The sequence below is a fragment of the Sinocyclocheilus rhinocerous genome, unplaced genomic scaffold, assembly GCF_001515625.1.
Source record: "Sinocyclocheilus rhinocerous isolate Xijiao unplaced genomic scaffold, SAMN03320098_v1.1 scaffold97, whole genome shotgun sequence".
NCBI classification, from domain to species: Eukaryota; Metazoa; Chordata; class Actinopteri; order Cypriniformes; family Cyprinidae; genus Sinocyclocheilus; species Sinocyclocheilus rhinocerous.
The window spans coordinates 961,668-976,715 of record NW_015666183.1 but is presented as its reverse complement, the minus strand read 5'-3'; the positions used below and the strand labels follow the sequence as shown (position 1 = coordinate 976,715).

Below are 15,048 nucleotides of genomic sequence, written 5' to 3'. Positions count from 1 at the left end.
AACTTGAAAAATGCTGATCATCACTTGTAGTTACCAAAATTTCAGTAGTCCTGGCCCTACACGATTCATTTAGTTGCCAAATTCATAGATCTTTAATGGTTTACAAAATGCTGCCGTGAAGACTACTAAAAGCAGCATTTTCTTTTTTTATTTGTCAAAGATCAACTGAACAGTATAATTTAATAAGGTACAGTGCACATACTTGATTTAACTTGTTACAATATGTAGTATTTAAAGAAAAAGTTACTTTTCCACTTAAGTTTTGTGTTGTGCATTCAGTAAGGGTATGGAAATAAGTGTAGAGTTGTGCGACTGTCATTTTGCCATTTTGTATTAATGAGATTTTAGCAGTAATTTTAAGCAATTCTGTAACTGTTTTCAATTGGGTTTTTTGTTCTGTTCCCCACCCCCACCCCACAAATAATTTCAGCAAATCTTGTAGTATTGCAAATTAACTTTTTCAATAGAATACACTGCTTGGACAGTTTCAGTTAACAGGGGCTGTGTTCACATAGCTTGACTCTCTGTATAGAAAAGGAATTGCCTCAAAATGAAAAGTTGCTGATAATTTACTCATCCTCAGGCCATCCAAAATGTAGTTGAGTTTGTTTTTTCATCGGAACAGATTTGGATACATTTACCATTAGATCACTTACTCACCAATGGATCCTCTGCAGTGAATGGGTGCCGTCAGAATGAGTCCAAATAGCTGATAAAAACATCACAAGAATCCAAATCATTTGTATCCATCAAAACATTTTTTACTTTAAACTGTTGTTTCCAGCTAAAATACCAGTCCATGATCCATAGTAACACTTCCTACAGTGAAAAAGTTGTCTCATCTGTATAAAGAGAGATGGACTTTTTCCACTGGAAAAAGTGTTGTTGTGGATGATGGATGAGTATTTCAATGAAGCAACAGTTTGAATTTAAAAATGTTTTAATCATGGATTTGTTTCTTACATCTTTTTGCTTCTGAAGATGTTAATTGATGGACTGGAGACGTATGGATTACTTGTGGATTATTGTGATGTTTTTATCAGCTGTTTGGACGCCCATTCTGACGGCACCCATTCACTGCAGAGGATCCATTGGTGAGCAAGTCATGTAATGCTAAATTTCTCCAAATCTGTTTCCATGAAGAAACAAAGTCATCTACATCTTGGATGGCCAGAGGGTGTGTAAATTATCATTTTTGGGGTGAACTATTACTTCAAAAAAACAAAAAATTATTATACTTATTTTGTATAGTGGACCACAAGATTTGCCTTCAACAGTCTGAGCAATAGCTAGGTGTAAAAGAGCAATGTTTTCGTAAGGCCTCATATCTGAAGCATTCATATTTCAGTGCATGCCAGTGTTGTCATTACACTACATGTGATGTTGCACATGTGTACCTTTATGGAAGAGTCAGATGGCCCTGAAGTTTGTGAAACATAGGATAAGACTTAAATTTACCCTCATTTTTTGCTTTGCATTTCTCATCAGCTGTAGTAGATATACATTGTTAGAAAACATAATCGACATCACAAATTTCAGGCCTTTTGTTGTGATGATGTTATGGATTTGAAGGAGGCTAACTATATTTATCTGAAACCCGTTTAGATTGCATTGAGATAGTGAGTGGTTGCATTTTTCTTTTTTTTTAAATCACTGTGTGAAAATGCTTTTATTTATTCATATAGTAGTATGTTATAAGTCAATAGGCTTACTTTTTAAATTAGGTTGACTTGGAGGCTCGGTAAGGGACCGTTCCTGACATATTTGGACAGATCTTTCATGACAAATCTAGCATTCTGTTTAAATACTAAAATGTTTTTTTATTATAAAAATATATATTATTTGTTACAAAAATAAAAGTTGCTATAGTGCATAAAGGATATCAGCAACAGGTTTGTAAATAATGTGTGAACAACCTGCTTATGTTTCAAGAATGTAGCAGAACTCCAAACCTCCATCAAGTTATCACTGATTATTATTTTTCATGGTGTACTTTGATTATCTGCAAACCATATGTAAAAATTGTTTGAAGAATTCTGCACCAGTTTATTAAAAATGTTTTCTCTAAACAAAAAGTGTTTTGACGTTAAAGTTAAAGGCTCTTGATTTGATGTTGCAGCACAGCACACGTTTAGATGTGGGCATCTACTGCATTTACATACATACATGTACACATAAATGTTATACCAGAAGCCAAACGTTCTCTCACAGCCACATTTCAAGAAGATTAATTGCATATTACTGCATTGTCTGTGTTTTAATCCTTTAATGGCCCCTCGTGCGTGGAACTGTCATTAAACAGCGTAAAATGTCATAATGGGCCACAATTCTAAAATGGATGGCATTTAGTGCATCTGGAGGAAATAATCCATTAATCTGCATTTCAGAGATAATAGATTAAAATGACAGAAACTTATGAATATAGACTGGAAACATTTGAAGTGACTAAACAAAGCACTGCAGATGTATGTCTCAGTGCATGATTATGACTGTCACCAAATCACAACATTTACAGTGCAATTAAGCAATACTTTAACCCTGTCTCTCTCTGTCTCTAGCCATTAAAACAATGTCAATACCATTCTCAGTATACAGCAATATGTATCACTCTTTGTATATAGCAAGAGTTCATGGTGATGATGTCCATACAAATAAAGGTTTACATAATTACATTACAAAAAAGAAATACAGAAAATAACATCATAATAAAAATATTCATATTTTTATTATTTTTATTTCATATTTATTATTTTTATTCTATTTTTAATTGTTAATTATATCAATAATCATTTGTAAACATTTAAGTGACAAAATCATGGAAAACCAATACTTACTATGGTTATGTATAAATATTGATATAGATTTCTAAAAATTCATATAAATATACCGAATATATATTAATAAATATATTCATATAAAAGTCATAAAACTTCATAAATATAGCCTAAATTATTAATATGTTATTATTAATATAGTATTGCTTGCTTGATTTGTTTGTAGTGTAAGATAAATAATGTTTCTTTAACTGTGTAGTCAATAACTAAAACTAAAAACCTTTTAAAACACTATATATAAATATTTTTACTTATTTGGGGCAACATTTCTCATTTTTGTTTAGTTTGGTAAACTAAAACGAACATAAAATTAATCAAAAAATTAGATTTTTTTTTTAGAGCAAACACAACAAAATGACTCAAACTTTAACCAAAATTTAAAAAAAATAAAAATTAATAAAACTATAAATACTTAAAAACATAAAACTAACAAAAATGATAAAAACAACAAATTGATCAAATTTAAGCTAAAGTAAAAAATACCACATTCAAAATATTAGTAAGACTATAATAGTATATCAGTGATAGTAAAATAACGCTGCGGTGCAAACATCAACTGGAAAATGCATTAATTAATTATTATTAGCCTAATAAACTCAAACTCGTTCCCACCACACGCCACTGATTGAGCCATATAACGACCGCTGCATGGAAAAGAACCGCATCCTAATAATGACCCAACTGTAGGCTTGCAGATTTTTAGGGGTCCTGCGTTTCCTCCGGGAATTGGGGGAGGAGGAGGTTCCGGAGTCACGTGACTGCAACGCAGATGTATGTCTCAGTGCATGATTATGACTGTCACCAAATCACAACATTTACAGTGCAATTAAGCAATACTGTAACCCTGTCTCTCTCTGTCTCTAGCCATTAAAACAATATGTCAATACCATTCTCAATATACAGCAATATGTATCACTCTTTGTATATAGCAAGAGTTCACCCATCCGTGCCGACCCTTTGTTGTTGGGATTTTGGGCAAGGAGAATCGCGATATTGCCCCGACGCGAAAGGATAGCAAAGACACCCGAGGACGAACGATTTCTAAAGGACGTTAAACCGTCCATACGCGTCGCCTTTTCCTCACAACTAGCAAAACAGACGCGCTTGAGATGCACACAAAGACAGAACGAGAGGCGTCCGCGAGCTGTTATTGAGACGCGCTCCAGCTCAACAGCGAATCCCCGCTAATGTGCTTGTGATCGAAATGCACGCTTGTTTTTAACCGGAGGGATGCTCATAAGGCTCCGTCGGCCTTCCTGGGACACAAACACGTTTTAAAAGGGATATTGTCCGCATCCTCCACAGCCTGCTCCTCTTTTGTTCCCCAGCACCTTTATTTAACAGGTCAAAGAGGAGATACAGAGACATCATGTTGGTGGGCACCGGGCTTGTAAGCTGGACCCGACCAGAACTGTCTGTGTTCTGCTTGCTGACCGTCATCCTCAGCCCAGCTCTGGGATCCGTTCAATCATCCAACCCGCAGAACACTGACTGTGTGTCCGGCAAAGGCTGCTTAGGTATGCGTTCACTATTTAATATGTTGCATGAAAACCAAAGCATGCTCACTTTGTATCTTTGTTGCAGATATTGCACATTTGTTGAAGATGGAGATTCAAGCATGGCCTCTGGAGGCTTAGGAGATGCAGGCAGTGTAGGGATGCTAAAATGAAACTACCAATGTGCTCCTGTCAAATAAACTGATGCATGGGGCTATTTTGAATTGCGTGCATGTATTACCTCGCCTTTGAATGGTTTTGCATGGGCTGAAGTGAAGCATCCATCTTTTGGTGCACCAGATCAGGTGAGACAATATAAAGGGAAGCATGAACCCCACCCTATAACATCACTCTCATCAGATCAGGGGTGACCACAAATTCTCTCTTCAGCTAAGGAAAGTGCTTTCTATAAATGAGATTGTGTTTTTTTTTATAGCTTTGTGTATGGTTGTTCTTTTATGCACAAGGATAGGCCAATTATTATGTTTTAAGCCACATGCATGTGGCTTGGGAAGGCAACAGTGAGCCCCGCTGTCCGTACTATCCCGTATGGCAACCGATGGGGGGCTTTCAGGCTCGAGGCCTGTTTGAAAAGGTGTTGTGGTCTTGTTTACTGTTTTGTATGTCCTTTAGAAACATGTGTTCATTGTCCTATAGATTGGATAATGGATGTTTCCAAGCGTATCCAAGTAATTGTCTTAAAGATTAGTGGAGTTAATGCTCTGTCATGGTAGTTGAATTGCAACAACATTTGGTGATTTTTAGGTTGTAGGCTAATGTATAAAGCTTGTTTGTTAGTCTACTTGGACGGATATAATTGCACATTTTAATCCTGTTGGCTCAACTAGTATGCTTGCACCTGATGACTTTTTACACACTGACTGCATGTTAAAATAAGTAGCCTTTTAAAATGTAACCTTTTAACACAAAGCTCATCTCTGTCCTTTGGGTCATTATATATAATGTAAACTCTCCAGATGGGCGCTTTTTCCCCTCGCTGTCTTTCTTTTTTAAATCCTGACACCCTTTTTGTCACCTAGAATTAATAGAAGGAAAAGCAGCTGACAATAGCGGCCATTGTGCGCCAGTGTTTTCAGATTCAAAGCTCCAGGCACCAGTGGTTTAATCAGTGGCTGTCCTGCATAAGTGCCGGGCTGGTTTTGAAAAAGGCAGGAACACAATGGAGCAAGTCTCAGGGGCATCCGAATTGCCCTCAGCAGTTGGATAGTACTGACCACAAGCAGAAAAAGCACCCTTCATTGATGCCCTTCTCCTTACACTCTAAAAAATGATGGGTTAAATACAGCCCAGTGCTGGGTAAAATAGGGACAAACCCAGCAATTGGGTTGTTTTGACCCAGCGGTTGGGTTAAATGTTTAACCCAACCTTCTGGGTAGTAACCCAATTGCTGGGTCAAAACAACCCAATTGCTGGGTTTGTCCCTATTTTACCCAGCACTGGGTTGTATTTAACCCAGCATTTTTTAGAATGTAGTGTCACTAATTCACTAGACGTGCTATTTTGGACCGCTGCGTTAATGGTGTTTCTTTTATCAAAGAGCCTAATGCAGTGCTGGATGTATTTTGGCAAGTTGACAGTGTTGCGAACCTTGCAAAAAGTGCATTTAATTGTCATGTTAGTCTTTGCATTTTCTATATTAAAAACCCAGATATGATTTATGTATTTATGAAGTTCCTGGAATTTGATCCTGGATCTCAGTTAATCAATATTTATGCTTGCATCTCTGCTTTCATTTCTTGCTTGCATTTAGCAAATGATAAATTAGAATGCAATTATTTCACCCTCACTTTTTAGATAAATATCAAATTGCTTACCTGATTTAGAAGAGTAGTTTTGCCTCAGGAACTTGATTTTTATATTGAATTGGTGATGCAACACCGTTTGAAAGTTTGTTTAGCGTACCAAAGGAACAAAATATTATTTTGAGTAAAAAAATATTAATATTATTGTGATCTGAGCAATATGCTAAATTAAATAGGAAAACGTATATGAAAAAATTACTTCTGTAAATAACAGCATTTTAATTAATATCAAATTGGGCCAACTATTTTATTAGTGTACTACCAAGTGACATTAATTTGCACCAAAATACTGTTGGTTTATTGACATGCAAAGTGTTTTCGTATCGTTTTTAATTTTATAGGCCAATTTATTTTGCTTTCCTAACCAAGGATGATTACATAGTCAGTTGCATTTTATTTGCATTAATGAATCATTATTTAATATAAATTTTTTTAAATGATTTTTGAACATATTTTACTCCATATATGTTTGTAATAAATATTAACATAAATTCCATTAATACAAAGATAATACTTAGCAAGAGAACAGAAACTTTACTTGTTCACTTTAAGTGTTTCTAATCTATTATTCTTTAAATAAGCCGTTTGATTTTTGGATAATGTAATTAGATAATGTGTTTTAAATAGCATTTACTGTTGAGTACATCCTGTGCTCTTACCAATCAGAGCTCTAATCTTTGTCTGATCTGGACAGACACGCTGGCTCGTGAATGAATGGAGAACCTCTGAAGCTACATAGAATGATTTCTTTAAGTAGTCTTCAGCCCATTTCCAGACCGCTCTTGAAACACACATCTCTCACAACACAAAGCGCACGCATCTGAGAATATCAATTGACATGCAACCGCCGTTTTGTATTCAAGGATGCCGGGGTTCTAAAGCAAGGCTGGATATGAAAACCCAACTCTTATACTCATCAGTCAATTTAATGGCTTTCCATTGAACAGACAAACGGCCTCTAAATCACTCCAGTGCGAGAGAGATGCTTTATGCACATAGCTTCCCCGTAGCCCATAGGTCTGAAATCAATGGCGTCCACCGTGACAGGGCGAGGGGTCGACCGGAGGGAAGCGCTATTGCAAAGCTTTGCATAATGCATGTGTGTGCATGCAGCGGGCGCTTGCGAACCCATTTAAGGCAATATGTTCACCCTGCGTGTTGTCACGCTATTTTAGCCCATCCTTGGTGGCTTTCTATATTAGACAAAGTGGATTTAAGCTGAAAATGTTTAAGCAGATAGAATGGAATTGTTTAGCTGGTTTAAAGTGAGAAATGTGTAATTTCTGCACCACTGCACTCTTAAAAATAAATGTTCTTTTATTGGCATTGGTGGTTCCATGAAGCAGCTTTGACATCCATGGAATCTTTTCATTGCACAGGTTCTTAATAGTGGAAAAGTTTCTTTAGATCATGAAAATAACCTTAACACTAAATAAAAATGGTTCTTTTAACAACTATTCACTGAAAGGTTCTTTGGAGAACCAAAAATGGTGCTTCAATGGCATCCCTGCAAAAAAAATAAAAATAAACCTTTTGGAACCTTTATTTTTAGGAGTGTAGAGTCACAGAAATAATGATGAGAGGATTGTTTTCAATCAGGTTTCCCAAACACTTCCCTTTCTGCCATAGGTCAGGATGAACAGATAGCTCCGCCTCAAATTTGCACCATTGGTTGAGCCAGTGTTGCCATGTGGAGCTGGTTGGAAGGCTTCAACAAATGTTTTAAAAATTTAAAATGTACTTAGATATGCTTAGAATTTAAGCAGAAAGCGTTAAGCAGATATAAGTTAACAGTATTTAACTGTTTAGCTGGTTTAAAGGGCAAAATGTATCATTCTGTGCCACTAATCACCGAAATAATGATTGTCTTCAATTAGGTTTCTCCAAACACTCTCCTTCCGCCATTGGTCAGACTAACAGATAGCTCTGCCCTCAAACTCACACCATTGGCTGAGCCAGTGTTGCTATGTAGGGCTGAATGCTTTAACAAATGTTTAAAAAATATCAACTGATGGTTTACTTAGATTTGTCTTTGTATATTAAGCTGGGATTAGAAAGTCCTTGGTGGCTTCTGTTTAGAGATACTTAAATATTGTGCTATGCTTATTAGAATTGCTAAAAAAAAAAGTTAATAGGCCATTCTTTAATTGTTTAACTGGTTTAAATGCAAAATGTGTCATTTCTGCAGCACCACACTCTTTAAAATAAAAGTTCTTTATTTTATCTGTGGTTCCGTGAAGAACCTTTAACATTCAAAGAAACTTTGACTTGCACAAAAGGTTCTTCATAAGTGGAAAAATGTCCTTTAGATTATAAAAATCTCCTTCACACTAAAAAATGTTTTTTTTAAAGTTCTTTAGGGAAAATAGTTCTTCTATGGCATCCCTGAAAAAAACCCTTTTGTATGCTTTATTTTTAAAAGAGTAGAGTCACAGAAATAATGATTGTTTTCAATCAGGCTTCCCAAACACTGCCATTGGTCAGAAGAACACATAGCCCCGCCCTCAAACTCACGCCATTGGTTTAGCCTGTGTTGCTATGTGGAGCTGGTCAGAATGCTTCAACAAATGTTTAAAAAATAAACGAATGGTTTACTTAGATTTGTCTTTATATATTAAGTTGGGATGAGAAAGTATTTTAGCATTTACAACAAACCAATAATGCTTGCTCATTTAAGATTGCTCATGTAACATTTTGCGTCATACCATACCAAGGTGTGTTTTGGTCCTAAAGTGCTTAACTCTGATGTCATGCTTGTGGATTCTGTCAGTTGCACAGTGGCATATAATTAAGAGGCAATTATTTTAAGCAAGCCCTTCACAGATGGTGCCCTCAAAGAGGCCTAGCCCACAGTAAACCACAATTACTCCCACCTACAGACACTGCCAAGTGGACCATGCTGGTAGGCCTTTGTTTCCTTCTACATCTGTAGTTACACCATCACTTTGATGGTTAAAGTTCTGTTGCGTACTTCAGAAGAACCGGTTCCTACCGCTAGTTGATGGTTCTGGTATATAGGTTGTATAGTTGTGGTATTCTTTACCACAAGACTATAACTTGTTGGGATTGCGGTGAAACACTTTTAAGATGTTAGAAGATATATTTCTCCAAATAATTCCCTGCCAAACTGAGGTTAAACCAAGTTTATCATTTTAAATTAATGTTACTAACCATCTTGCAGATCAAAGCGGCGGCGGTTCCTGACCACTAGACTGCACAAACGTACTCCTTCACAGTAATGGCTGATAGCTTCATACCTTTGAATGTTTGATCTTACAACATTAGAATAAGAGATCCGTATCACCGCTTGTTTGATCTCAAGGACCTGGCTGATCTAATTATAACAGTACAAGTCGACTGCAGTGGATTCTGGTTGGGACTCATTAACAACAGCTCTAGTCGTCCACTCTCTTTAGGATGTTTGCCACTGCAACCCTCAGACCAAATGTGCAATGCATTCCTGGTCATGATATACATTTTGCTTCTTTGAAGTAGCTTTAAGTGTCTCTGTCCTTTAACTTTATCCATCACCCGATTTCTGTGCTCTAACAGTCTTTCTCTGCTTCTTAGTAAGTGTATTGTCTTTTTTTGTGTGTGTCCCTAATATGCTGGAGGCAAAGAGGCACTACAGAATGGAGAAAATGCATATAATGCTCTCGTCCCTCACAGTTAAAGCACAGCCCGGAGCGCACGCTCTGAGAGATTGGGTTACTTCATTGTTCTTAAAGCAAGTTTAAGCTGAACTTGAGTAGCTAGATTGTGTATCAGTGAGAAGGAGGTAATTGTTAAAGTGTAATTTTGTGTGATATTATACAAGCTGTACACTCACTACTTTACATTGTAGCAAAGTGTCATTTCTTCAGTGTTGTCACATGAAAAGATATAATAAAATATTTACAAAAATGTGAGGGGTGTATTCACTTCTGTGAGATACTGTATATGTATATATATGTGTGTATGTATATTTAAAAAATACAGTAAAAACAGTAATATTGTGAAGTATTTTTCTAATTTAAAATAATTATTTTATATTTTAATATATTTTAAAGTGTACTTTTTTCAAAGATGAATTTTTAGCATCATTACTCCAGTCTTCAGAGTCGCACGATCCAGAAATCAATCTAATATCAATATCAAAAATATGATATCAATTCTTTTGTTGCTCAAGAGACATTTATTATTATTATCAATGTTGAAAACAGTTGTGCTGCTTCATATTTTCTGGAAACCATCATACATTATTTTAGGATCCTTTGATGAATAAGTTCATCAGAAAAACGGCTTTTGTGTAATTTTTTTGTAACATTTACTGTCACTTTTTGTCAATGCATCCTTGCTAAATAAAAATAATTATATATATGTATATGTATGTATATGTATATGTATATATGTATGCAATCTGTAATTGCATGTAAAACTTTTTTTTCCACCCGACTCTTTCCACATGCTGTGCTGTTATGCTGTTTTCGCAGCGCTGGACTCCACAAGAATCCCTGCTGAAAAGTCATGCTTGAATTTCCATACTGGTTCAGGCTGGTTCATGTTGCCGGGCTAGCACGGTCATTAAAGTTTCATTTGCATAACATGGCAAAAGCAGCACAGCTCCCTTTAGACTCATATTTATATGATACTTGCATTGAACTTCTTTCAAAAACATCTTTAAATGTGTGAAATGTTATAAGCTGCAGAAGAAGGAGAAAAGTACCTAGCATATGATGCAGTTAAACGTCCTTTAAATGGGAACGAGGGCCCAAAGTCGAGCTATAACATCACAGCTTCCTCCTTTTTAATAAGAGACACTTTGCAGGGTCTATTGACCCATTGAGGAGATCACCAGTATCGACTGGTCTTGAGCGGATGAGCTGTTTGGCTACAGGCAATGGACTGATGTCCTTATCTTTCAAACGGCATTGATTTCCGTCGCTGCTCTGATTATCTTTGCGCAGTGTGAGATCTGGGTCTCCCCTCTGCCCCATTTCTACCCCACACACATTGTGCTCTGTTTGTTTGGAGATGTGCAGTTGGAAATGGGTCAGTTCAGATGAGGGACCTTTAAGGAATGTCCCATGAAGGAACTATGAGTTGAATGAGGTTTGGTGTGAAGGTTAGGGCTTATTGGTTGGTTGTTCAGTAGAGGAACTTGTTTTGTAAATATGAAGCAGACATGCATGAATATAATTGTAAAGTGAATGCAATTGTGTATTTTTACATTTTAAACAAATAAATAATAGCCATTCTTACAGCATTTTTCACAACAACCATAAATATCGCTTAACCTGCTATGGAACTTAAAGGGATATTTCACCCAAAAATGAAAATTATAATCAAAATTTACTCACCATCAAATAGTTCCAAACCTGTATGAGTTTCTTTCTTCTGTTGAACACAAAAGAAGATATTTTGATGCATGCTGGTAACCAAACAGTTGATGGTAGCCATTGGCTTCCGTAGTATTTGTTTTTTTCCATATTATGGAAGTCAACCAGCAACTGTTTGGAAGAAACTTGAGGGTGAGTAAATGATGACAAAAGCTAAATTTTTGGGTGAACTGTCCCTTTAACACATTACATGATGTGGAATATATTGGATATATATTGTATATATTGTAAAGTGTATATATATTGTAAAGCATGCTACCATGATATTATGGATGTGTTACATGGCAATACTTATTTACTATTGTAATACTACTTTGTTTTTTGTTGTTGTAGTTTTGAATGTGGTGTGTACTGTGTATATTTATTATGTATATATAAATACACACACATGCATGTATATATTCAAGAAAAATGTTATATTTGCATATTACATTTATTTATATATAATATAAATTATATAAATTTAAATATAAATATATACATGTAAATATTTTCAAAATAGATACTGTATGAGTGTGTATTTATATATACATAATAAATGTACACAGAACATACACATATATTATGTAAACAAAATCTTTTAATTTGAATGTGATTAATCGCGATTAATCGTTTGACAACACTAATTTTTCACACCACTGTATATATATATATATATATATGTCTCTGTGTGTGTGTATATATATATATATATATATATATAATTCACCTGTGGTTTCTTGCCTTAGGAACATTTTATTCCTATAATTGCTTTTAAAACTTTTATCACTTTTATTACTGTACTCAGGCTGTGAAATCCAGCTTACTCTGACAGTGTTCTTATTATCAGTCGGTCTATTCCCACAGGTGCCAGACCCAACACATAATTTATCACAGCACTTTAACACCTCCACAGATTAACCTCTCATCTCATTTAAACAGCCTGATTAATTAACTTCTTAAGCTGCTGCTCCTCCAAACTTCTCTTGTCTGAACTGAAGTCTGTGCATTGGTTTGATCTGGAACACTTCATTTCTCTAAAACCACTTGGCCGGGTTTCTGTGGCTGCAGCATTCGAGCATTTTTCCAAATGCACGCGTGGCTCGGCCGAGAGCCATGAAGCGTCTGTAGTGGCTTTAAGTGTCTGCTCCTCATTAACGGGCTGTCCTTCGCCTCGTCTCATCTGCCTGCATTTACACCAGGGTTACGGCTGCCATTTGCTTGACCAATGACCTGCTTTGGGGTGCTTTGTTCTTAATTTATATGAAATCTTCATTCATATCCTGAGGATAACAGTGAGAATTGTTGTCATTGGCTGCTGTGCTTCTTTTGAAGTGCTTTTTTTACATAGATCTATTTAAAAACTGAGAATTAAGAAAAATGAAAACATTTTGAATTTCATTCAAAGTAATATTACCAACACTTATAATACAAACCGGTTAACCCATTCATTGAGTATAATATACAATTTATCAAAAAAAATTTCAATTCTGAATATAGATAGACAGATAGATAGATATAGATTTTTTTTTTCAAACGTTTGGGGTTAACAGAAGTCTGTTGCTCACAAAGGCTTGTATCTATTTGATCAAATATACTGTAATAATGTGAAATATTATTACAATTCAAAATTCAAAAGGTTTTCTATTTGAATATATTCTAAAATGTAATTTATTCCTAGATGCAATGAATTTTCAGCATCATTACTCATCTTCAGTGTCACATGATATTTCAGAAATCATTCCAATATGCTGATTTGCTGCGCATCATAACATTCCTTATTATTATCAATGCTGATACATTTATTGCAGGATTCCTTGATGAATAGAACATGCAAAAGAACCGCATTTATTTGAAATTGAAATCTTAATTTGTAACATTAGAAATGTCTTTATCATATTTAATCAATTTAATGCATCCTTGCTGAATAAAAGTATTCATTGCTTTTGAATGAAAGTGTATAAAACCTGTTCATAATATCATGCTTTATTATATATCATCATACTATTTTTTAAATATATGCAGTTGTATTTATGTGGAACTGTAAGATACTAAAAAATAGTATCATGTTATCATAGCTTCTGTGATTGTCCAGGGTTTCCAAGGTATATTTGGGTTTTTAAATATGTTTTGTGGGAATATGTTGTTCCAAACCTGTATGTATGTCTTCTGAGGAGCACAAATGAAGGTATTTTGACATCTTTGTCAGTGGGGTCCAAAATTTTACTGGAAGGCAAAACACTGAGACATTTTTCAAAATATCTTCTTTGTTCCACAGAAGAAAGAAAGTCATACAGGTTCGAAACAACATGAGGGTAAATAAATAATGACCGACACATTCTTGGGTGAACAATTTCTTGAACGCTGTCTCAAAGGTTTGTGTGTCAGATGGAGGCCTTGCTTAATTTCTGTTAATAGGCTTCATACTCACAGCTAGTGGTCTGAAATATGAATGACAGTTGACTGTTGACAGCTGTTGGACACATGCTCTGTGCAGCTGCTTCCTGGGCAGCAGTCTGATTTCAGATCAGTATGTTTCACAGCTTTGATAATGAGTGGATGAAGCTGATTCTGGACTACAATTTTAACTTTAACTTCCTGGTTCCAGATATAGAAGGTTTTATGGTATATGGGTGAACATTCATATGGAACATAACCACATTTAGACTCGTTAAACGCAGACATTTGTTAGCCACCTGAACTTGTAGTATTTTGAGGGGGCGCCAGTGGCAGTTCAGTCCTGAAGAGGCCAGATATCCAAAGAGAAAGGAAAAATTGAAATCGCATCATATGACCCCGTTAACATGCAATTCTGAGAGAAAAAAGTCACAATTACCATTTTTATTTTTTTATTCTTCCATAGCTTTTTGCTTCACAAGAAAGGTTAAAAGAAACAAGCATACAAGTAAAAATTGTTTCATAGCTTGCAAAATTATCAAGACCAACAAGTTTGGTGTTTAATCAGTCTCTGTTTTGTCTTATTGTCAGATCTGTCAGAGAAGAAGAGCGACCTGCGAGTGTGTGATGCCACCACGTGCCGTTACAATGGCATCTGCCAAAACAACGGCGGTGACATCAAATGTGTATGCCAGTTTCAGGTACACATTTTACATCTTTTATTTATTACTTTGTAATGCTGTTCACTGTTTTTATGAAACCTATCCTTCAAGAAATTTGCTGAAACTGCTCACCCTCAGGCCGTCCGAGAAGTAGATGAGTTTGTTTATTCATCAGAACAGAGAAATTTAGCATTACATTACATCCTCAGCAATGGATCCTCTGCGGTGAATGGGTGCCGTCAGAATGAGAGTCCAAACAGCTGATAAAAACATCACAATAATCCACAAGTAATCCACACCACTCCAGTCCATCAGTTTTGTGAAGTGATAATCTGTGAGTTTGTAAGAAACAAATCCATCATTTAGATTGCTTCTGGCTAAAATACGAGTCTTCTATCCATAATAACCCTTTCTCCAGTGATATGGTCATCTTGTCTGAAACAGGAGAGAAATCTGCACAGATCAAGCACCGTTTACAA

At 35.6% G+C, this 15,048-nt stretch overlaps 1 protein-coding gene across 1 annotated transcript in view; it reads left to right on the top strand.

The window, feature by feature from the left end:
* Nucleotides 1-3,778: 3,778 nt before the first annotated feature.
* The window catches only part of LOC107732118 (tomoregulin-1-like), a 26,170-nt gene continuing 14,900 nt past the window's right edge, over nucleotides 3,779-15,048 (top strand). The window contains exons 1-2 of the mRNA XM_016543375.1: nucleotides 3,779-4,351; nucleotides 14,499-14,608. Of these exons, the coding sequence (XP_016398861.1) occupies nucleotides 4,204-4,351; nucleotides 14,499-14,608 (258 nt within the window). The 5' untranslated portion in view covers nucleotides 3,779-4,203. The remainder of the gene's footprint in view (nucleotides 4,352-14,498; nucleotides 14,609-15,048) is intronic.